The sequence below is a fragment of the Thunnus albacares genome, chromosome 12 (genome assembly GCF_914725855.1).
Source record: "Thunnus albacares chromosome 12, fThuAlb1.1, whole genome shotgun sequence".
NCBI classification, from domain to species: Eukaryota; Metazoa; Chordata; class Actinopteri; order Scombriformes; family Scombridae; genus Thunnus; species Thunnus albacares.
Genome location: NC_058117.1, coordinates 24,660,756 through 24,686,837, shown reverse-complemented (window position 1 = coordinate 24,686,837; position 26,082 = coordinate 24,660,756). Strand labels below are relative to the sequence as shown.

At 36.9% G+C, this 26,082-nt stretch overlaps 1 protein-coding gene and 1 long non-coding RNA gene across 2 annotated transcripts in view; one reads left to right on the top strand and one right to left on the bottom strand.

Annotated features, from left to right (window-relative positions):
- LOC122994024 overlaps nucleotides 1-26,082 on the bottom strand; it is a 105,454-nt gene that overhangs the window by 71,665 nt on the left and 7,707 nt on the right. Inside the window, exon 2 of the mRNA XM_044368556.1 lies at nucleotides 12,785-13,093. Within this exon, the coding sequence (XP_044224491.1) occupies nucleotides 12,785-13,093 (309 nt within the window). The remainder of the gene's footprint in view (nucleotides 1-12,784; nucleotides 13,094-26,082) is intronic.
- LOC122994026 overlaps nucleotides 1,583-26,082 on the top strand; it is a 103,598-nt gene continuing 79,098 nt past the window's right edge. Inside the window, exon 1 of the long non-coding RNA XR_006406494.1 lies at nucleotides 1,583-1,634. This is a non-coding gene — a long non-coding RNA (uncharacterized LOC122994026). The remainder of the gene's footprint in view (nucleotides 1,635-26,082) is intronic.

The following is a 26,082-nucleotide window of genomic DNA, read 5'->3' as shown; positions in this document are numbered from 1 at the left end:
GTGGTGCATCCTGAAGCATCTTCTGTGGCATTCTGATTCAGAGGTTGGGCTGCCTCGATGCCCTAGAAATAAATCAAACGATCGTGTTAGAAAAATACATTTTTATTTTGCTTGACATACTCAGTACAGTATATAATTCAAACCTACTGTTCAATGAGAACTCAAACAGCAGGTTTGGACTGGTGGGTCGTAGTACGTCTTGAAATAATTAATTTCACCGCAAAACATTTAAACACAAGAAAGCAGCACAAACAGTGCTGTCTTCAGTGACATCTGCATGTGGCAGGTTCAGTAGGAGCAAGCAGCAGCACCAGTACAGCAGACTGGGTGAAGCAGCTGTTATAGCAGAGATGGAGGTCGTTTAGATAGACTGCCAAGTCATTAGGATAAAGTGTTCAGTGTGCGTGGTGATAGGCTGACCAGTGCATTAGGAAGGCTGCATTTCTTTTCCACTTGAACACACACACAAGGTTTTTGATTTTTTAAAATATTTCAACTGTTTCTGAAAATCAGGTCTTAACTGTTAAATTATTCACAATGTGAAATTCTGTTCCTCAGTTTGACAAGCAAAGTTGAGAGAGTTATGAAAAAAACAACACTGTGGCACTTACCTGAGGAACAGCGTATATTGTATTTTCGCAGGTCTTTTTCCTTTTCTGTTGATCTGTAATAAAAAACATTGTTGATTTGCTTAACAATAAAAAAAATAGATAAAATAAATAAAATAAATAATAATAATAATAATAATAATAATAATAATAATAATAATAATAATAATAATAATAATAATAATAATAAAGGCTATCATGACTGAGGTTAGCAAAGATTAATTCAGAAAGCAAAACAACATGTAAAATTCAAGATGGACAGATTTTGGCAGAAAAAGAAAATAAAACTGTTGATGCTTATTGAGCTCAAATACAAAATATGATGTTTATCTTGTTCTGAACTTCACTGTAGTGGGAGGGACTTTTGTCTTTTAGGTCAAATTGTTTGTAGCAGTTTGAACAAAACTTGATTTGCATTTGCACAACAGAAATGAATGAGAAAGATCCAGTTAATGTTTTTGATAATCTTATTTAATTAAGTTTAAAGTTTGCTTCTTTTGTTACAAGCTTCACCATTATTGTTACTGGTTGATAAATATTCAGTCGATTTATATATAGGGTAGAGGAGTTGTTTCAGCTTGTAAAGGTGGGAATGACAGAAAAGGTTTGGGAACCACCTAATGGCACGTTTTTGGTATTTACAAAAAGAACCTTAGACTAAAAGACTAAAAAAGTTTTTGCTCTAAGGAGAACTCAAGAAACCTCTTTTACCAAGCAGGTCTATGTTTCCAAAGCAAAATATACATATTTTCATTTCATTTTAGTTGGACTTAAATCATTCTGGTGGCATTTTTTTAATTCATACATAAGAGGTTTGTGGGTGTGGTAGATATTCTCTGCTACAATACTGGAATTCAAATACAAACAGCGATGAAGATTTTAATTACATTATTACTCTTGTGCTGAAATTTACATTGGGACTTACATATAGTGATTCCTATGAAAAGGCCAAAGAAAATACAAAGACCGACGACCAAACAGCCGACTACGATCCCGATCCAGCTGCCTATTGTAAGGCTCCCATTAGTAGCTGTAAATAAACAAACAAACAAACAAACAAAAAACAGATCAGAAATGTTGACATATTTCAAGATTGCAGTTTTAATTTCATAATAATTTCTGGGAAGCAGGAATAATCTCTCTGTCTGAGTTAAACCTCAAAGCGTTTTGGACCACCAACCCTCTAAAAGTCAATGGATTCATTAAATATCTTTTTTGCTGCAAATATTTTTCTGAGCAGTAAGAAAATGTTAATATGTTGATCCCCACAGTATCTGATAATAAATCTTTATGGATGAAGGTGATTTGCACTGCATGACAAGCAGTGTGTAAACTGTGTTATTGTCAGTTAGCTGTTATGTCTTTCAGTCTCACCAGTATTTAGAGGGCAGAGAGTCTGAATCTTCTTCAAGTCTTTGGTCCAGCTGACCTGGTTGCTATGGTTACAGATGATGGAGTCATTCAACAGGTAGACATGGAGAGAAGAACCAGAGGATGTGACCTCTGATTGCTTTCTTCCCTCCTGATTGCAGGTTTGGTTGTCACATCTAAAAGTGCTGCTGATGTGAGAGCGCTCTGTACTGCAGCTCACAGTGAAGTTACAGGACTCTATGCTGTTAGACACAGAGTCCACTGACAGCTGGACTGGAGACACTGGATCTAGGGGGAAAAATAGATGTGAAGGGTTATGAAACAGGGTACTACTGTGTATCAACATTTGAAATCTAACGAAACCTACCTTGAATTATGACCTTGTATTCAGCTAGACGTTGGTATCTGTCCCCGGTTATGAGTGCGGTGTAATCTCCACTGTCATTTTGTTGCACATTCTTCAACAGCAAAGAGTGATTTTGTAGAGAAAACTCAGCCCTTCCCTCATAACTGCTACTTATTCTTGTTTCGTTATCAGGAGATAATCTTACTACATTGTGAGTATTATTGAATTTCCATATAAATTTACTGTCTTTTACTAGATCAACAGGTTTCTTAACATCCAGACGTAAATCCTTCCCTTTCTGCACAAACACAGTTGTCACATCACTGGACCCTGTAAAAAGAACAGAAATTTTAAAAAAATGAATGTTGCTTTCACCTGCCTTTATTCCCTGAACACTAATTAATGTTTTTAAATTAATTTTAGTAAAATAATGGCAGACACTCATTTAGATTAATGGACTGTCTATGTAATGATGATTCTTGGTTCATTTATAGCATTTTTATTAATGCTACATAGTGCATTTTGCAATAATATATATGACTTGATGTGTTTTAGATATTTTGCATTGCTTTTTGTTTGTTTGTTTTGGTTTTATGTGTGTGTGTGTGTGTGTGTGATTTTGAGTAGGGCTGTCCCCTGAACAAGGAGCCTCTGATTTGAACCTTATGTTGTCTGTCAATGCATTTATAGTTTTCTTCCACTGCATCATTGTACACAGAAACATCATTTGAGGTGAACTTATCATAACTAATTACAGATATTTGAATGTGAGAAGATAAAGTGATGGAAAAGTTAAAGGAACGGACACTCATACTTTCCTGAAAGTGTCCATCCTCATAGGAGCAGAATCAACACTAACTAAATATAAACAACACATACATACTCCACGATCACAAAATACAGACGCTTCCTCTTTCATGTGCTGCTACATTGTGACTATATTCATCATGCAGCCACCCGCTGTGTAAAAAGAGATCAGTCTGGCTACAGTTACTAAATCACAATAAGCAATAATAATTAATACTAATTTAGCATAATTTTGTTATAATTGTCACCTGGTTTTGAAACTGTTGCCAGTTGGGATATTTGCAATTTGTAAAATCTCTGTAAATGTATTTAAATAAGTGAGTGTTTATCAGGAAAAAAAGTTCCAAGGGTTCAACAAAGAGTGAGAAGACAGAAGCTGCAGTTCTTCCAATAGTGACGTAGTTTTATGACGAGCTCTTCACTGCAGATTTAAATATATACATATAGTCGTATGGATGGTATGTGGCTGCTTGTATTGATGTGGACACTAATCGTTAGCAAACAAGACAAACAGCGGAAGACACACAAGTCTGCATAACGTACATGTTACAGGGAAAATGAGTTCAGGTTTGTCCTAAACCTCTGTGATGATATTGAGCCTTTTTTTATGTCATTTTTTCAATAATCATAATTTATTGTGGTTCTCTCATTAATTTGTGTAATCTTTCTCTGCATTTTAACGTTGTGTCTCTACATCTTGTCCATATTCATACCCTTTTTGTAAATACAGTTGTAAAGTCTGTAAAAAGAATTAGGGGACTGTCTCAGTGTTTCATTGTTTGTTTTAATATATCAGGACTCCCAGGAAATCAGGATTGATGCTCAATTGATTTAAAAGAATATGATGTGACTGATTTTGCCTGGTTCCAGACCTCTGAATCGCCGCTCACATCTTTATTTTATTTAGCGATTGAAAATGAAACCAATGGCAATTCAGTCTATCAGGTTCCGGCTGATTCCAGTATAATTTGACGTTTTTTGTTGTTGTTGTTTTTCCATTTGACTACTTTAAGGCCAGTAAAATACATTAATAAATAAAGTTGTATATTTCCCCAAAAACACTGTATTCCTAGCAGTGTGGCAAAGGCTTTGAAACTACATTCAGATTCTCATGTTGCAAAACTCAATTTATAGAAAACATAATTAAGATAAAAATAAATTAAAGGGGACATATTATGCTTGTTAAAAGTGGCCAATGTGTCAAATAACGAGGTAAACGTATGTAAAAGTAATCCCTGTGTGTAGGCTTCAGACTGCTCTGAGTACTCAGTTTTCAAGGGTTTTTTCTACTTTCAGCCCAAGCTCATGTCAGCTTGTGACAGATTTCTTTATATGGTCATCTGCTAGATGCACAGCACAAGTTTACTACTCTGCTCTCGGGGTGGTCACAGCGAAGTAAAATAAGTAGTTTACCTATTGGCTGGTCGTCTGTAGCTCTACATCAAACATCATCATCACTGTGGCTGTTTCTAGTTGTACTATTCCTCTCTGCGTTATTTCTAACTGATTCGCTGAACAGATAGCTCCAAATATCTCCATATGTTGTTGTTTCAACTGGTTTTTAGCACTGCTAATAAAGCTCTGCTACTTTAGTGAGGAACATGTTTAATTTCCTGTGAATTCTTCACAATAATAGTCTCCTGGTTTTTAGTAATTTAAAAGCTTTTAATTTGAGACAGTAAAGCAGGAAATGTTTGGTTTGCATCATTGACTGTATATAAATATAGACGTCATGACAGATCCCAAAAAGTGAAGCCAAGACATCTCGATCACCCCCTGGTGGCTGGCTGCAGTATAGGTCATAAGTCCTGCCCCCTCCATGTTAGTGAATGGGACATGAGCCAAACTAAAAAATCAAAATACATGTCAAATAAATTTTTCCCAGAGATGGTTTCTGTAATTTCAGGTAGTTCTTATCACACTGCTGTTTGTCCAAGTGCTAATTTTTTCTGAAAAGTTTGTTGTTAATTAGTTATTTCATGATATAGAAAGGGGGTCTGATGTTATGATTGACAGCTGTGACAGCTGCTCTCAAACCTCCGTAGGGCAGCAGGATGGCTAAGGGGGCTTGTTCTGCAGGCCTTCATCCTGCCACCCGACTCTACTGCACAGACTCTGTCTCCAAAGATATCACGCAAGCAAGATGGCAGAAAGGCTTCACTTTTGCATCGCAGTAGGAAGTGTAGACGCGTTGTCCATATTTATATAGTCGATGGTTTGCATTTGCGGTAAAGTTACACAACTCTGATACGTAAAACTGGCCGGCCATCAGAACAGTGTGGGTTCATCGGGAGGGGGGCTTAAAGAGACAGAAGCTAAAACCGCCTGTAAAGAGAAACAGTGTATATTGAGGAGCTGCATAAAGGGCCAGTATAAGTTAAGAGTTTTTCAAGTGTGAATCATGCAAAGCTACTCTAAAAACTTTGAGTTGATAGGAGCATAATAGGTCATCTTTAAAGATAAATCAGCCTAACAGTGCAGATATTGAAAGGAAATATACTGAATGTCAAAAGCTCCATAAATGTAGAGATATACTGAAAGTAAAACCAGAAAATAAAGAGCGCGTGCCTCTACTATAATACTCTATATTCATTACTTTAATAACACAAAAACATTTTAATTTTTTAAAATCTCTGGATATATTCTGGTCTTGTACAAGAATGAGGAATTCTAGTTTAATGTATTGTGTTCAAATTTCTCTTGTACTGAAGAATATCTTATCATTGATTATTGTAATTTTTCTCATTTACATCAACCAGAACGTTAACAAACCCCATTTTTTGAACTATTGATAGGGATGGAGTAAAAAATGACAACAAGAAGTTCCAGTAGTACCTCACTACAACAACCAGACTTTGAAAACAAAGTCAAACAACACCAGAAAATATTTAAAGAAAACTGTTCTACCTTGTGTTTCCCATGAACGCAGCACACAAACAGCAAAGAGAAGAATGACGAGAGCCATTGTGCATATGAGCCACATGAGGAAGTGGAAACACTATTTGTAAACTGTGACCGTGCTTAGTGGTTACTTGTCTTCTCGGAAGTCTCTGCATAATCTACAGATCTCACTGAGCAGTTTTTTATTGAAACTCTTGCTACTGAAGAAATGGTCCCATTTTTCACATAATCTTTGGAATATTTGATTATCACAAATAAAATCAGCCTCCTGCCAATATACTCATCATAAAAAAACCTAAAAGAATACACTACTGAAAAAGCTGAAATTAAATATGGCCTCTAATCTCATAATCAATTTTATTAAATCATGTTTTTAGAGAGAACGGTCTCATTTGAAAAAATGTTTTCAACAGATCTCTCTATCTGCACTTTAGACAGCGTTAACACCCCAGAGCTTAATGTTAATTAGAGAACGGTTAAAAACACATGTTCCATATCATTTCCAACATATTCATATCCGTCGTACCTCATCTGTCATGTCTAACCATCATCATCACACATTCCCATCAGAACAAATTAATTATCAGTGACTCACAACATCACTTTCATTTCATATTCACACCTCTCAACACTCACTTCTGGTGTGGTCATCTTACAACTCATTTTCCACTGTAGACGATTTACTCTTCATGTCCTTGTCGTCTACACTGAAGATTAAAAGGCTTTGACAAAATGTCCATTTTCTAATTTCATGCTTTTAGTAACTCAAAAATCATATGAAAGGACATATGTCTCCCACACGTCAATGGTGAAAGGAGAGACTCTTCAATGTTTAACATGTGCTGCCCTCCTGCCAACACACTCGTCATAAAAAACTAAAAGAATAAGTGTACTGGGCTCAGCAGCACCTTGTCTTCTATAAGTCACTGTACGTGTCAGGTGGGGAAGCAGGAGTGGACCCAAATGCAGAGGCCGGAACGCAGACATGACTAAAAAAAAAAAAAAGATGGATGGTCAAGTACAGGCAAACAGAGCTGAACAGAACTGGCAGACGAGACAACACAAATGATCCAACAAAGATTCAGCTCAAAACCAGACCTTAAATACAGACTAAACTAATCAGGGAATGGGGAACAGGTGACGAGACACAAGGGCAGGCTGGGAGTGATTGGCTGAGGGAAACACAGGAAGCAGGGCAGGGCTGACGAGACTGATACAGGGCAGGTGTGGGGAAGACACAGAACAGAGCAGGGCTAACGAAGGTGAAGCAGGGCAGGTGAGGAGGAGTACATGAACACACAAGGGAAACACAGTAACAAAACTAAATCCCAGAAAACACAATACTCTAATACAACCCACATCAACCTGTCCAAGAACCATCATGGACCTAAACTAAAGTATACAACACACCAGGCTAAACAACAAAAGTCAGTCCAAACCTACCACCCAAATATAACAAGAAAACCCATATGAACCGAAGGACTAAACAGAGGTGCAAACCAGGAGACCCCAAAGAACACAAGAACATAAAAAGACCAAAAACACCCAAAGTCCAGGCAGGTTGTGACAGTACGATCCACAGATCTCAATGTGAACAGTTTTTATTGAAATTGTTGCGATATATATTTCACATGTAATTTTAGCAATATTAGAGCAACACAAATGAATTCAGAATATTAATGTGATTAAAGTTCTGCTAGGTACAGCAAGACAGTCTACCTGCAGGGCTCCACTGTAGTGACACTTCTGGTGCAGGTCAAGTCAAGTCAATTCTTTTAAAGAGCCCATTTAAAAACAATGGACACTGACCAAAGTGCTTTACAAAGAGATTAAATTATGGGATTATTTCATTGATGATTACAATATAAAAAAACACAGGAATGATCAAATATAAACACAGACATGAATAAGAGGATATAAGAAAATGTATATCTTGATAAAATCATAACACAAACAGCATTGCACAAACAACAAATAAAAATACAAATAAAGGCAAGAGTGTGGTCAGGCATATCTTCATGCTGACAATTAAGAGGCTAAAGAAAAGAGATGGGTCTTAAGAGGGGTTTAAAAATATCAATAGAGGGGGAAGATCTAATTGTTAATGGTAAACTTTTTATAGTAATAATAATAATATGTTGTATGTTGTGGGCATTTTGGTCTGAGAAACTGTAGCCTGACATCTCTCTTTTTAGACAGCAGGTGGCTGCATGATCATTATGGTCATATTGTAGCAGTACAAGGAAGAGGAAGCATCTGTTTTTTGTGAGGGGGGAGTATGTATGTACTGTTGATATTTAGTTAGTAGTGATTCTGCTCCTATGAGGATGGACACTTTCCAGAAGGCGTGAGTGTCGATACTTTTAATGAACAGTCCATCACTTTATCTTCTCAAATTCAGATATCTGTAATTAGTTATGATGAGTTCAACTCAAATATTTATCATGTCTACATGATGCAGGTGGAAAAAACTTAAATCCACTGTAAATGCACACAAATAAGGTTCGATTCATAGGCTCCTAGTAGGACAGCCATACTCAAAATCACACACACACACAGAAAAAACACGATGCAAAACATTAAAAAAAATGTTCAAATTACTCCTCAAACAAAACAATGACTGTCTCACTTAGATTAATGGACTTTCAATATAAAAGTAAATCTGGATGCATTTATAGCAGTTTTATGAGTGCTATATAATGCATTCTGCCATGAAACTCACAAAAAGCACGAGAAACGCCCTCTCTAGAGCCAGTGTTTGGTTTGTCCGTTCTGGGCTACTGTAGAAACATGGTGGTGCAACATTGCGGGCTCCATGGAAGAAGACCCGCTCTCTATGTAGATATAAAGGGCTCATTCTAAGGTAACAAAAACACAACGATTCTTATTTTCAGGTGATTATACACTAATTAAAACGTACTTATGATTATCACATTCCATCTCTGCCAATAGAGCCCTTAAATCTTACACACTGGTCCTTTAAACCTACTGTAAGTCAGCTAAAGTATTGTAAAGAAAGTAATCAGCTAAGGTGCACATTAAAACAAAAGAAAAAAGTAAATTAAAGTCAAATGTTACCACATCACCTTACAAAGCTTACACATTGCTGTAAGGTGAGGTGCAGGGAAGAGTAAAGCGTAAGGAAGACAAAACATTAGCTGGCAGGGGGGTTTGCTGGAAAAATAGACCAATAGGCTCAATTCACTCTTCAACATTTTAATGTAAATACTGTACATTCAAAAGGAACAAACTATGTGTACATCATTCAGTCATTTCATCACACATCCTACTCATACACCACATAAAAGGGCTACTGTTGAGACATGCCTCCTCTTTAAGCACTAGCACAAGATGGCCTCCACAAAGGACTCAAACTGGTCTGGACAGGTTATAGCTTTGACAACATTATGTATTTTAATATATTTTTTCAGAAATAAACATAATTCTTAATTCTAAAAGAATTTTTCTTGCCAGCGCTTTTCAGCAGTATCACCACTCGTTACCAGGCAACCTCACGATGAAGACAATGCTGCTCCCAGCTGTTGTTCGCCATGAAATACTTACAGCATGTAACAGCCTGTTAAACCACAAACTGTCATTTTTACATTTCTGTTTACATACAGATTAAAACAAACAAGATAAGCCATTTTATTTAAAGCACAGACATGAGAGCCCATCTTCTCATCTAATGCTCAAGATCTCGAGAACCACATATAATGTATCAATTCACAAAACAATAAGGATTTAATAATTTAAATGGTTTTAATTCAGACAGAGACTTTACCAGTGAGACTAAACTGAGGTTGAACTGTAGAAGCAGTTTACAGCCTTACATTGGTTGATTAGCTGCCAATCAAAAATGTCTGTGCTCCTATCAACTAATTTTACTGCCTCAGCCTCTGTTATTTTTTTCTCTCCTGTTCTTCTCTCTCGGGCAGTTTAACCGAGCGGGGCGCGTGCCTTTGTCCCGCTCAGCAAGTCAGAGCCCAGAAGCCCCACCCTGCGGTGATGAGAGCGGAGAGAGCGGAGCTTGATCGCTTTCTGGTCTCTGGCAGGGTGACGTTTTTAGTCTCAGTTGATCCTGTGGATGTGGATGTGAAATCAAACCACAGCATAGGAAGTTTGGAGAAAGACCTGGAGCATCTTCTGTGGCATTCTGATTAGGACTTTGCGCTAGATTGATGTCATAGAAATAAAACAAATGACCGTGTTAGAAAAATGTTTTCCATTTTTACTTGGCTTGACATACTCAGTACAGTATATATTCAAACCTGCTGTTCAATGAGAACTCAAACTGCAGGTTTGGACAGGTGGGTCGTGGTACATCTGGAAATAATTCAGTTCACAGCAAAACATTTAAACACAAGAAAGCAGCACAAACAGGGACATCTGCATGTGGCAGGTTCAGTAGGAGCAAGCAGCAGCACCAGTACAGCAGACTGGGTGAAGCAGCTGTTATAGCAGAGATGGAGGTCGTTTAGACAGACTGCCAAGTCATTAGGATAAAGTGTTCAGTGTGCGTGGTTCTAGGCTGACCAGTGCATTAGGAAGGCTGCATTTCTGTTCCACTTGAACTTACACAAGGTTTTTGATTTTTTTTTAACATTTCACCTGTTTCTGAAAATCAAGTATTGACTGTTAAATTATTCACAATGTGAAATTCTGTTCCTCAGTTTGACAAGCAAAGTTGGGAGAGTTATGTTGTTATGACTCACCCTTAGTCGGCCCTATGAGGCGAACAACACTCCACCATTTACCCAAAGTAAAACTCCAGCACCTTTTAAAATACCCCAAACCATGGGATTTATTAACAAAAACATACAAAACAACCAGGAGGCTAAATAAATGCTACAAACAATCAAAATACAACAGAAAAACTAAATGACATAAAGTCCCAGGCTGAGAGGCAAGACCAGTGGTCCACAAACAGGAAGCTCCCTTCTCTGCAGCAGGGACCTGGAGCATTTAACCCTTCCTCCCTCGCCAGGTGCACCTCACTGTGGACTGATTATATGGAGGAGACCTGAGCGGAGCAACAGACAGGAGAGGAAAAGGACAGAAAGCACAGAAAATACATGCAGCCGTAACACATGTAGAAAAAAAAAGAAAACAACAACACTGTGGCGATCACATGAGGAACAGCATTTACTGTTTTTGCGCTGTCGGTCTGTCAAAAAACATTGTTGATTTGCTTAATAATAATGATAATAATGATAATAATAAAGGCTATCATGATTGAGGTTAGCAAGATTAATTCAGGAAGCAAAACAACATGTAAAATTCAAGATGGACAGATTTCGGCAGAAAAAGAAAATAAACCTGTTGATGCTTATTGAGCTCAAATACAAAATATGATGTTTATCTTGTTCTGAAGTTCATTGTAGTGGGAGGGACTTTGGCTTTTTTTTGTAGCAGTTTGGGCAAAACTTGATTTGCATTTGAACAACAGAAATGAATGAAAAAGATCCAGTTGGTGTTCTTGGTAATGTTATTTAATTGAGTTTAAACTTTGCTCCTTTTGTTACAAGCTTCACCATTATTGTTACTGGTTGATAGATATTCAGTCGAGTTTTTATATTGGAGAGAGGAGTTGTTTCAGCTTGTAAAGGTGGGAATGACAGAAAAGGAATCACCCAATGGCATATTTTTGGTATTTACAGAAAGAGCCTTACACTAAAAAACTTAAGTGAAAGTAACAACTTTTTTGCTTTAAGAGAACTCAAGAAACCTCTTTTACCAAGCAGGTCTATGTTTCCACAACAAAATATACATATTTTAATTTTAGTTGGACTTTAATCATTCTGGTGGCATTTTTTTAATTCATACATAAGAGGTTTGTGGGTTTGGTAGATATTCTCTGCTACAATATTGGAATTCAAATACAAACAGCGATGAAGATTTTAATTACATTATTACTCTTGTGCTGAAATTTACATTGGGACTTACTCTTGATTCCTTTGAAAAGGCCAAAGCAAATTAAAAAGATGACGACCAAACAGCCGACTACGATCCCGATCCAGCTGCCATTAGTAGCTGCAAATAAACAAATAAACAAAAAACAGATCAGGAATGTTGACATATTTCAAGATTGCAGTTTTAATTTCATAATAACTTCTGGGAAGCGGGAATAATCTCTCTGTCTGAGTGAAACCTCAAAGAGTTTTGGACCACCAACCCTCTAAAAGTCAATGAATTTATTAAATATCTTTTTTGCTGCAAATATTTTTCTGAGCAGTAAGAAAATGTTAATATGTTGACCCCCACAGTATCTGATAATAAATCTTTATGGATGAGGGTGATTTGCACTGCATGACAAGCAGTGTGTGTAAACTGTGCATTATTGTCAGTTAGCTGTTATGTCTTTATGTCTCACCAGTATTTAGAGAGCAGAGAGTCTGAATCTTCTTCAAGTCTTTGGTCCAGCTGACCTGGTTGCTATGGTTACAGATGATGGAGTCATTCAACAGGTAGACATGGAGAGAAGAATCAGAGGATGTGACCTCTCGTTGCTCTCCTCCCTTCTGATAGCAGGTTTGGGTGCCACATCTAAAAGTGCTGTTGATGTGAAAGTTGTGTGTACTGCAGGTCACAGTGAGGTTACAAGACTCTGTGCTGTTAGACATAGAGTTCACTGACAGGTTAACTGGAGTCACTGGATCTGGAAAAAACATTTGTGTGAAGGGTTTTGGAAATCAGAGTACTGTCGTGACAACATTTCAAAATTATAATGAAAAAATGATAAGAAACTTACTTTGGACTATGACCTTGTATTCAGCTATGTTTCGGTCTCTTTCACCAATCACTTGTGCAACATAACGTCCACTATCGGCCTGTTGTAGATTCTTTAATAGCAAAGAGCCATTTTGATCAGACAACTCAGCCCTTCCTGAGTACTTTTCAAAGATAATTATTTTGTTATCATATGATAATTGTACGACAGAGTAAGTCTGACTGAACATCCAAAAAAAATCGTCCCCCTCAGTGAGTACAACAGGTTCCTTGACTTCCAGAAGTACATCATCTCCCTGCTTCACAAACACAGGAGTCACAGCTGTGGACCCTAAAAGAACATATCAAAAAAGAACAGATGTCAAAATCATGAAAATGCATTTTTAGTCAGTTTAGTTAGTGTTTTATAGTGGTCATAAATTGATTGGAAATGAATTATTTTGGTAGTTAGTTTATTATTTTCTTTTCATATTTATTCATGTATGTTTTTATTTGCTTGTTTATTGAGGTGATGGAATTAATAAGTGGCTGTCACATTTGAGCTGTTAAAGCAATGGTTAAGTTGGGGTTTATATTGCAGAGTGGGGTACAAAGGAGTGAGGTCTGCACACTGTTAAGCTCCCAATAAATAATTTTATTCTCTTTTTTGAGGCAATGTTTCGATCTGTAAGATCTTCTTCAGGCTTATTACTATTCCTATTCTATTTAAACTCTTTTTAATGCACAAATTGAAGGAATTGGCAGAATTACATTTCACTGTGATTTTATCTTATATGATTACATGTGACGAATAAACTTGACCTGTGGATATTATTCCTGCTCCCTGCAGAGATTCAGTCCCTGCAGGACACATACAGACATGTGTCCTACACTGTTGTGGTGTGAAAGATGTGCAATGCTTTAATATTCAAAAACCCCAAAACTCGAAAAGTTCAATATATTTAGAGGTCAGATCCCATGTACATCGAGGCCAGACAACATTCAAACTTCCCATCACTCTTCCCTAGCCCTCACCTCTCACAGTGGTTGAGCAATAATGTGGTAAAATGTGGTTGGCTGTGAAAGCTACAACACCACAAATCTGATCAAACAAGTCCGATTAAAACAGGAAATGTAGTTGTCTAAGATGATTTCCATTGTAGATTTAAATGTACAGTTGACCAATCTGTGTGTGTGTGCGTGTGCGTGTGTATACATCATGTTAGCATGAGAAATGCACTGAGCAAAAGACGGAAGTGAACCAGCAGCTGCTGGGTTTCCGCAAGTAGTTGAGCTCAAGTTCCCTCTTAAACTAAACATCATTTAGTCATTTATGTTTCATTATTTTCAATAATTGAAACTATGTTCCCTGATTCATTTGTGTTATCTCACTTGGCATTTTAAAGTTGTGTCTTTACAGTTGTAAAGTCTGAAACAAGAGATTTGGTAACTGTTTTTTTTTTAAGATATGTACCAAGGACTCCCTGTTTTCCACAGAAGCACCACCCACATCTCTATTTTATTTAGCATTTGAAAATGAAACCGAATGAAAATTCAGTCTATCAGGTTCAGGTTTTTTGTGTTAATTTTACTCATCCAGCAACATAAATGAAATAAATAAAGTTGTTTATTTCCCCAAAAGAATTGTGTTCCTGCCAGTGTGGCAAAGGATTTGAAACTACATTTAGATATTCATGTTACAAAACACAACTTATAGAAAACATATTTAAGATAAAAATGAATTAAAGATAAATTAGCCTAACAGTGCAGATATTGAAAGTAAATATACTGAATTTCAGAAGCTCCACAAACCTTTTCTACTTTAACAGTTGAAAGATTTACTGAAAGTCAAAGCAGAAAATAAAGAGCGCATACTCAAAGAGCACATATCTCCACCATGATCCTCTATGTTTGGTACTTTAATAACACAAACACTTTTTAATTTTTTTTTTAAAAAATCTCTGTCTGGATATATTCTGGTCTTGTACAAGAATGAAGAATTCTAGTTTAATGTATTGTTGTATTTCAATTTCTCTGGTACTGAAGAATATTTTATTATTATTATAATTCTTCTCATTTACATCAACCAGAAAGGATGGACAGGTACAGGGACAGTTACAATTTTCAGTGAACACATGATTCAGTTTTATAGTATATTGTGTTAATAATGTCTAATTCAAAAACAAGTTCCAATAGTGCTTCACTAAAAGACTTACTACAAAGTCAACCAACAACAGAAAATATTTAAAGAAAAATGTTTTACCTTGTGAACACAGCGCACCAAAAGCAAAGAGAAATACGACGAGAGCCATTGTGTATGTGAGCCACATGAGGAAGTTAAAACATGTTTTGTACTTAGCAACACGGAAGTCTCTGACCACATAACTGATTGAAAAATTTTCATTGAAACAGTCTCCAGTCGAAAAAGTCTCATTTCAAATTCCCCTGGTACTGAAGAATATTTTATCATTGATTATTATAATTTTTCTCATTTACATCAACCAGAACGTTAACAAACCTCATTTTTTGAACCATTGATAGGAATGGAGTAATAAATTACAACATCTAAAAAGAATTACAATTTTTAGTGAACACATGGCTCAGTTTTATAGTATATTGTGTCAATAATGTCTAAATCAAAAACAAGTTCCAGTAGTGCCTCACTACAACAACCAGACTTTGAAAACAAAGTCAAACTACAGAAAATATTTAAAGAAAACTGTTCTACTTTGCGTTTCCCATGAATGCAGCACACAAACGGCAAAGAGAAGAACGACTAGAGCCATTGTGCATATGAGCTGCATGAGGAAGTGGTAACACTATTTGTGAACTGTGACCGTGCTTAGTGGTAACTTGTCTTCTCGGAAGTCTCTGCATAATCCACAGATGTGCTGCCCTCCTGCCAACACACTTGTCATAAAAAAAAACTAAAAGAATAAGTGTACTGGGCTCAGCAGGTCTTCTATAAGTCACTGTACAATCCAGATCTCAATGCAAACAGTTTTTACTGAAACTGTTGCGATATATATTTCAGATGCAATATTTGAGTACTCATATGAATGTACTTAGCACTGTGGACAAAACTGAAGAGCCGGCATCATCGGTAATTAAAGTCCTGCTAGGTACAGCAAGACAGTCTATCTGCAGGACTCCTCTGTAGTGACACTTCTGGTGCAGGTCAAGTCAAGTCAATTTTTTTAATGAGCACATTAATAAACAATGGATGTTGACCAAAGTGCTTTACAGAGAGATTAAATTGTGGGATTATTTGATTGATGATTATAATCAAATAAAAATACAGACATAAATAGAGGACATAAGAAAATGAATAAAAGCATAGAATATCTTGATAAAATCATAACACAAACAGCATTGCGCAAACAACAAATAAATACAAAGGGATGAAAGCCAGAGTGTGGTCAGGCATGTCTTCATGATGACGATTAAGAAGCTAAAGAAAAGAGACTCTTTAGAGGGGTTTAAAAAATATCAATAGAGGGGGAAGATCTAATAATAACAATATGTTGTATGTTATATGTTGTGGGCATTTTGGTCTGAGAAACTGTAGCCTGACATCTCTCTTTTTAGACAGCAGGTGGCTGCATGATGATTACAGTCACATGGTAGCAGTACATGGAAGAGGAAGCATCTGTTTTTTGTGAGGGGGGAGTATGTATGTATTGTTGATATTTAGTTAGTATTGATTCTGCTCCTACGAGGATGGACACTTTCCAGGCGTGAGTGTCGATACTTTTAATGAACAGTCCATCACTTTATCTTCTCAAATTCAGATATCTGTAATTAGTTATGATGAGTTCAACTCAAATATTTTTCATGTCTACATGATGCAGGTGGAAAAGACTTAAATGCACTGATGGACAAAATAAGGTTCAATTCATAGGCTCCTAGAGGGACAGCCATACTCAAAATCACACACACACACATAAAAAACATGATGCAAAACATTTTAAAAAGATCAAAATATTCAAATTACACCTCAAACATTCATTTTTATGATTTCAGACAAGTAAAACAATGACAGTCTCACTTAGATTAATGGACTGTCAATATAACAGTAAATCTGGATGCATTTATAACAGTTTTATGAGTGCTATATAATGCATTCTGCCGTGAAACTCACAAAAAGCACACGAAAGGCCCACTCAGGAGCCAGTGTTTGGTTTGTCCGTTCTGGGCTACTGTAGAAACATGGTGGTGCAACATGGCGGGCTCCGTGGAAGAAGACCCACTCTCTATGTAGATATAAAGGTCTCATTCTAAGGTAACAAAAACACAACTTCTTATTTTCAGGTGATTATACACTAATTAAAACATACTTATGATTATTATATTCCATTTCTGCTAATAGATCCCATAAATCTTACACAAACCTACTGTAAGTCAGCTAAAGAACTGTGAAGAAAGTAATTAGCCAATGTGCACGTTAAAACAAAATTTTAAAAAAGTCAAATGTCACTACATCACATTACAAATCTTACACATTGCTGTAAAGTGAGGTGCTGGGTAGAGGGGTCTTAATCCAGACAGAGACTTCACTAGTGAGACTAAACTGAGGTTGAATCGTAGTTTACAGCCTTCCATTGGTTGATTCTGCTGCCAATCAAACATATCTGTGCTCCTATTGACTAGTTTTACTGCCTCCGCCTCTGTTATTTTTTCCTCCTGTTCTCCTCTCTCGGCAGTTTTACTGAGCAGGGCGCGTGCCTTTGTCCCGCTCAGCAAGTCAGAGCCCAGAAGCCCCACCCTGCGGTGATGTGACGGTGTTTATATCAAGCAGTCCCAGCTGCACTCAGACACGGAACTGAGCGGCTCGCTGATCACTTGTTTATTCAAAGTTTATTAAACGTGTCGCGTGTCTAATTAACTTTACACTTAACAGTCCATGTTTCATTAGCAAAAGGCTTGCAGGACTGTCCAGTATGACCTCTGAGCAATATGTTTGAAGACTACTCTGGCTGAGCCGGACTGAGAATCCATCATGACACATCGTGATTTAGTCCTGTGAATGCATATTATCTGTGTTTTTCAGTTCAGGGTGGTGGGTGGATTTCGGAGTTTTGTTAACTGGAGCATAAATGGTCTCTGGCGGGGTGGTGTTTTTAGTCTCAGTGGATCCTGTGGGTCTAGTTGGAAATCCTACCAAAGCATAGGTAGAGTTTAAATGACGACCTGAAGCGTCTTCTGTGGCATTCTGATGAGGTCGTTAGGCTGGATTGATGCCCTAGAAATAAATCAAACGACCATGTTAGATTTTTTTTCCATTTTTACTTTACTTGAAATACTCAGTAGGGGAGAACAGGGTAACATGAGCCACATTTTACATTTGATGATTTTTATGCAAAACGAAAGTATATTTGTTTCAAATAATAGTTACTATATACACCTCAGGTTGTTGTGTACCCATGGAAATTAAAACAAGTTATCTAGTTATTATGGTTTTAGAACAATGAGCCATCAAAAAAAGTTAATCCTATGGCACAATTTGCCCCAAGGTAGGGGTAAAATGAGCATGGGGGTAAATTGAGTGCTCTACAGGTAAATAGTGCTACAATTAAATACTGATATAAAAATTACAGAAAATCAAACACATTAATTATAAAATTAAAAATAATGTTGAACTTTATTAATGGCATTAATTTAACAAAGGCATAAACTCATACTTTTAAGTAAAATGATTTGTTTGTGTCTTGTTGTTCAACATGTTACCTAAACATTTTCAGTAAAGATTAAACTGTGATCTTTGAGTGTTAGCTACAGAAAGAGTGTGTGTGTAAATGTGCTTTTGTGTAAACAGACAGGTGACAAATTAAAGGAAAAACCAGTACAGGTCTGAATGCTTGACCTCTACAGTGAGGGGATCTAGTGACTCTGTTATGCTGTGGGGGCCATTTTGCTGTCATGGTTTGGGTCCACTTGTCCCCTTAGAGGGAAGGGTCACTGCTAATCAATACAAAGTTGTTCTGAGTGATCACCTTTATCCTGTGATCAAACATTTCTATCCTGATGGGAGTGGTCTCTTCCAGGATGACAATGCCCCTTTTCACTGGGCATGAGGGGTCACTGAATGATTTGATGAGTCTGAAAATGATGTGAATCATATGGTGTGGCCTTCACAGTCACCAGATCTCAACCAAACTGAACACCTATGGGAGATTTTGGACTGATGTGTTCGACAACGCTTTCCACCACCATCATCATCAAAAGACCAAATGAGGGAATATCTTTTTGAAGAATGGTGTTCATCCCTCCAGAATAATTCCAGAGACTTGTAGAATCAATGCCAAGGTGCATTGATGCTGTTCTGCTGGCACATGGTGGTCCAACACCGTACTGAAACACTTTATGTTGGCTTTTCCTTTAATTTGTCACCCGTCTGTATGTTCAGCAAGTTTGTTTGTGGATTAAACTTAACATTAGTCAACAATTAGGTATTTATTCATCAACATTGTAACACTTGAACCAGTGATCAAACATTAACATGAACAGTGTCTCTAGTCTCTAGCATATCAGAAAATAATTTTGGGGGGTAAATTGAGCCATTGACTCAACTGACCCCAACATCACTGGCACGTTTTACCCCACAACCTCCATTTTTGACAAAACTGTTTCACACAGTGGCTCAAATCCACAATTATGCTAAGTTTATGACCTTGTTTTGTAGCTTATACTGACTTAAATTAATATGTAATAATGTCCAAAACTTGTCTATTTTAATTAAGATACAAGACTGATAACTTTAGCAACATGATGAATTCACTTGGCATGACAAAATCTTTTTTTTTGCTCTGTTTTGCTGACCACTCTCTCCATGTGCTTGAGTCCAAGATGGATTGAGTAATGTGAACTATACTTTCTTAATTTGTGGTCCCATGATTACTTTTGTTTATGGTTACCTAGATAAAGGGGGTGGCTCATTTTACCCACTGGCTCTATTTATCCCCTTCTTTGTTGCCCACAGTTGGCTGTGCATTTTGTCCTTTCCTTTGACTGTATTAAATAACTGCAGCATCACACAGCAGCTGAAAGTGCATCTTTAAATTAAGAGAGTGAAATATTTAGTAGTTCAAACTTGTGCAAAATTTTCTGTGTTTTTGTGCATCCTAAAGGCCTCAAACGAGTGCTCATAAAATGATAATTGAGGTACAAAATACAAAATGGCTGACTTCCTGTCTGGCTAAAAACGTTTTCTTTTTTTTAATGTATTATGTCATGAATGATGAGAGCAATGAACCCACTGAATTTCGTGAACATCAAAGCAACTTTATCCCTACATGGCCCTATACTTGGGGTCGCTATGGAGACCGCTGGCCACGTCCAAGCCCAGTCACTACTGAACTTTGTAATTTTTACCAGTTCTGACATGTATGCCTCCCAAAAAATGCAATGGCGTAAGGGAATAATAATCATCTTTACAAAAACAATAGGTACCTCACACTTTCAGTGCCAGGGACCGTTAGGCAGCACATAAGCCTTGTATTTCCCCAAAAGAATTGTATTCCTGGCAGTGTGGAAAAGGCTTTGAAACTCAAGTAAAGTAACAGCAGTAAAGGAAATTTCAAAATAACAACTAGAAATGACTCAAAGAGCACATATCTCCACCATAATCCTCTATGTTTGGTGCTTTAATAAAACAAAAGGGTTTTGATGTTTTTTTTTAATCTCTGTCTGGATCCACATTTTCATCAAAACACACATAACATTAGATAATGTTGCTGACTGTCTAATGGCAGTCCTAATTTTTGGGGAATACCTAAACCCTGTCTGAGTATATTAGGGCCTTGTAAGAATGAACAATTCAAATTCTAGTTTACTCTATTGTTGTATTCTAATTTCTCCTGCATTGAATGATTTTATCATTCATTATTATGAGTTAAGTTACATCAAACAGAAAGTTAACAACTTCTTCTTGTTTGAACCATAGATAGGGGTGGACTGACAAAATGAAATAATACATCTGAAAAGATGTAATTTTAGCAACATTTGAGCAACACAAATGAATTCAGAATATTAATGTATTTAGCATTGTGGACAAAACTGAAGAGCCAGAATTATCTGTAATTAAAGTCCTGCTAGGTACAGCAAGACAGTCTGCCTGCAGGACTCCACTGTAGTGACGCTTCTGGCGCAGGTCAACCCAGATAGCAAAATTACTGTGACCCAGATCCGGCCCACACCCTACATTTCGGCATTTTCATCCAGCCCACATACCGCGTGGAATGATGGTACTTGGGCGGTCCGCTCCTGTTTCCCGGATCTGGGCCACAAGCAAGCTGTATGTCAACCAAGAACAAAACAGATAAACCAGAACTGGCCCACATCCAGAGTATACATACCTGAGAGCATCGCATCTTTACCAAAAAAGGCCCACATTTGATTTGGGATATTTGGGCCATATTTGCTATTTTACATGTGGGCCATTTCAGGCTCACATCCATTTTGTCCAGGCCAGAAGAAGGCCAGCAGTACCACATCATTCCCTGAAGTGGCCCACTTCTGTATCCTATCTGGGAAGGCAACTCAATTAAATTTTTTAAAGAGCACATTTAAAAACAATGGACGTTGACCAAAGTGCTTTACATTTTGAGATTATGAGATTATTTGATTGATGATTACAATCAAACAAAAACACAAGTATGATCAAATACAAATACAGACATTAATAAGAGGACATAAGAAAATGACTAAAAGCATAGAATATCTTGATAAAATCATAACACAAACAGCATTGCACAAATAAGATACAAACTGATAAAAGCCAGACTGTGGTCAGGCATGTCTTCATGATGACAATTAATAGGCTAATTAATAATTATTAATTAATAAAAGAGATGGGTCTTTAGTGGGGTTATATTGTTGGGGTTGATATTTAGTTAGTATTGATTCTGCTCCAGAAGGCACAAGTGTCAATACTTTTAATGAACAGTCCATCACTTTATCTTCTCAAATTCAAATATCTGTAATTTTTTATGATGAGTTCACCTCTAATGTTTTTCCTGTGGACAGGATGCAGTGGGAAAAAAAACTTAAATGCACTGACAGACAACATAAGGTTCAAATCAGAGTCTCCTAGTAGGACAGCCGTACACAAAATTACACACACACTAAAAAACACAATGCAAAACATTTAAAACAGATCAAGTAAGATGTTTTTGCAGAATACATTATATAACACACTGCCATAAATGCATCTAGATTTACCATTATATTGACAGTCCATTAATCTAAGTGAGACTGTCTGACATTACTTTACTTGTCTCACATTATAAAAATGAATGTTCAAGGAGTAAAGGCAGTGGCAGAAATATGCAGCTCACTTTCTTGATGACCACTTTTAAAGACAGTGGTGACTGAAAAAGCATACAAATGATTTTGATTTCTGTTCTTTTTACAGGGTCCAGTGATGTGACAACTGTGATTGTGCAGAAAGGGAAGGATTTATGTCTGGATGTTCAGAAACCTGTTCAGAAACCTCCAGAACTTGCATTGTGCACTCTTATACACTGAGTAATTTGTGAATAAATTATTCAATTCGAGTTCTTCTCCTTGGGTAATTTCTACTGCTCATCCCCGTTAAGACAGACATACAAGAGTCCTAGGCTCTCTCCTAGGTGGCGTTTTCATTTTACAAACCTCTTCACCGGCCACACACGTCTTTTTGTCACATATCATTGGTGCAATGCAAAGATGACGTCAAAAGATGACGGTTTTCTGTTTGAAAATTTACAGATGTCCACACCACTGGTATCTTTCATCTTGCAGCCCAAAAATGCAAGAGGTGTTAAATAAACTGTAGTGCAATGAGAAAGGAAGTAGTTATATTGCATGTGCAGTGAGCTACCTAGATAAGTGTGTTAAAGTGACTCAAACTAACTAAACTAATACAACAAATACACAGTATAAACTTTTAAATGAACCACAGATGAAAATGATCCGTCAGCTAACTCTGGTGCAACATACAAAACCTTTTCTTTTAAATATAGTGCTATTAATTATTCAAACTTTTCAAGGATGCCAACAGGATCTATTGAAATATATAATAGTATTCTCTTTTATCATTATCTTAACTTCTTATTTGACAGACTTAAATGATTTCAATAATTCCACAACAGCTTGGAGAGGAAGTTTGAATAGAGAAGTTACTTCATTCACATCATCAACATGGTAACATCCTGTAAGTTTATGTGGTTTTAACAGGAAAACACACCTGTGACACAAAGGCTCTGCACCTTGAAGTCAGGGCAGCCAGAGATTATGATGTTTATCTTTGTGATACTGGAACTTTTGCTCTGCAAAGAAGTAGCAGGTAGGACAAACATATTACATTTTAATTTTATTACAGATACAGCAATGATACCTGAGCAGACTTTGTAAGGGTGATTGATGCACTGAGCATTGTGGACAAAACTGAAGAGCTGGAATCATCTGTAATCAAAGTCCTGTGAGGTACTACAGCTTTGAGCTCATGATTAGGAACTAACATGCAGTTTTAAAGGTTTTTATCAAAGCAGCAGGAAAGAAAGTGATACTGTAGCTTGATTTAACAGTATCCCTGCATTTAGTAGTTGGTAGGCACAAAAAGAAGTGATCATTTTTTTGAGCATCTGAAATGATAGTAATAATAATAATTGTTATTATTAATTATTAATGAATTGATAATAATAAGAATAATATGTTGTATGTTTTATGTTGTGGGCATTTTGATCTGAGAAACTGTAGCCAGACTGATCTCTTTTTAGACAGCAGGTGGCTGCATGATGATTATGGTCACAATGTAGCAGCAGCACATGGAAGAGGAAGTATCTGTATTTTGTGAGGGAGGAGTATGTATGTGTTGTTGATATTTAGTTAGTATTGATTGGGCTCCAGAAGGTGCAAGTGTCAGTACTTTTAATGAACAGTCCATCACTTTATTAAACCTGAAATTCAAATAAATAAATACTTTCAAAAAACTTAAATACACTGACATAAGGTTCAATTCAGAAGCTCCTAGTAGGACAGCCCTATTCGAAATCACAAACACACACAAAAAACCCACAATGCAAAACATTTTGTTTGTTTTTGCAGAATGCATTACATAGCACTCATAAAACTGCTATAAATGCATCTAGATTTACCATTATATTGACAGTCCATTAATCTAAGTGAGACTGTCGTTATTTTATTTGTCTCAAATCAAGGAATAGAGGCAGTGGCAGAAATATCCAGCTCACTTTCTTAATGATGATTTTTTCAAACAGTGGTGACATACAAGTGAAAAAAGCATACAAGTGATTTTGATTTCTGTTCTTTTTACAGGGTCCAGTGATGTGACAACTGTGTCTGTGCAGAAAGGAAAGGATTTACGTCTGGATGTTAAAAAACCTGTTGTTCTAGTAGAAGACACTGAATTTAGATGGAAATTCAATAATACTCACAATGTAGTAAGATTATTTCCTGATAAAAGAGCAATAATAAGTAGCAGTTATGTAGGAAGGGCTGAGTTTTCTCTACAAACTCACTCTTTGCTGTTGAAGAATGTGCAACAAAATGACAGTGGAGATTACACCGCATCGATAATTGGGGACAAATACCAACTTGTATACAAGGTCCTTGAATACAAGGTTATAATTCAAGGTAGGTTTCTTTAGATTTCAAATGTTGATACACAGTAGTACCCTGTTTTATAACCCTTCACATCTATTTTTCCCCTAGATCCAGTGTCTCCAGTTAACCTGTCAGTGGACTTTGTGTCTAACAGCACAGAGTCCTGTAACCTCACTGTGAGCTGCAGGACAGAGCGCTCTCACATCAGCAGCACTTTTGGATGTGACAACCAAACCTGCTATCAGGAGGGAGGAGAGCAATCAGAGGTCACAACCTCTGATTCTTCCCTTCGTGTCTACCTGTTGAATGACTACATCATCTGTAACCATAGCAACCAGGTCAGCTGGACCAAAGACTTGAAGAAGATTCGGATGGCATGTACAGGATGGATGCTAATGGTGTGTTCACACACATGAATGCAAAGTCGTAGTCACTCTCTGATCTCATATGAATCTGTAGTTCTGTGTGTTTGTGTTGTATAGAGAACGTAATTTACATACTCTGCTTCGACTGCACAGTTGTTTTCTGACCCAGCTGCTGTACTAATGGACCAATGATGACGGCGTTTTGTTTCCACACATTGTCCTTCTTTTAACAGTGCCAGTAGCTCATTGAATACAGTGTAGTATAAAGGTAGTAGAGAAACCAGAGACCATGACGATCAGCTTTTCCTCCATTTTAAGTTATTTCCAACACATCCTCATAACTAAACAACCACATAGGTGGATTGTACCTGCACTCCAGAATGACCCATTTTCAGAATGACCCATGGGAGCGTAATATGCCGCTTTCAAAAACTGTTACCAAAACCAAATTACTGTTAAAAAAATAGTGATGTTTTATGGTGTGACAACACTGTGGTTAAGGTCTGGTTAGGTTTAGGCACAAAAACAGCTTGGTTAGGGTTAGGGAAAAATCATGGTTTGGGATAAAATGATCACTTGAAACATGGTTTCTACTTCCGTAAAGTTATGCAACCTTCGTCATCATGACAACAGTAAACACCACAACAATCGTTGTTATGTTTTGTTTTTTTTTAAATGTCCCGGCTGGAAACATGACACTCACAGTTGGAAACGGGAAGCGGACAGCGGTCCCCTGCAGCTAAGTACATTTTTGCCATCCAGTTATCTGGAAAAGAAAAATAACAAATAGAGATTTTTACATTTTTGTTTTTGTATGAACTAAACAAACATTTTAAGTAGTAAGCTTTAGAGGTTATGTATATATTTTTAACTTTGTAGAGAGTAAAGCTAGCTGTTTCCAGTCTTTGTGCTAAGCTAAGCTAATTGAACCCCTGCTGCAGCTTCATATTTGAGGCACGGACATATTTTCATTTAACTCTTGGCAAGAAAACGAATGTTTCCCAAAAAGCCAAGCTATTCTTTTGACTTATTCAATGTATTTTTATATATTTTTAAGTAAGGCTTCTTGTCCAGGTTGGCAGTTTCCTTCCCCACATACAGGTTAGGTGAATTACGGACTCTAAATTGCTGTTGGCTTTAAATGAATGTGTGAACAGTTGTCTGTATATATGCATCAGCTCTGTAACAAACCTGTTCAGGATCTCACCCAATGGTAGCAATTACCTCTAGAGGCCCCCAAGACCCTGATCATGATAAGTGGATAATGATAATGGATGAATGGAAAAAATAATAAATTTTAACATGGATTATCATTCAGCCAACAAGATTAAGTGTTCTTGTTTTTCTTTCTTCTTCATCTGCATTTGCTGTG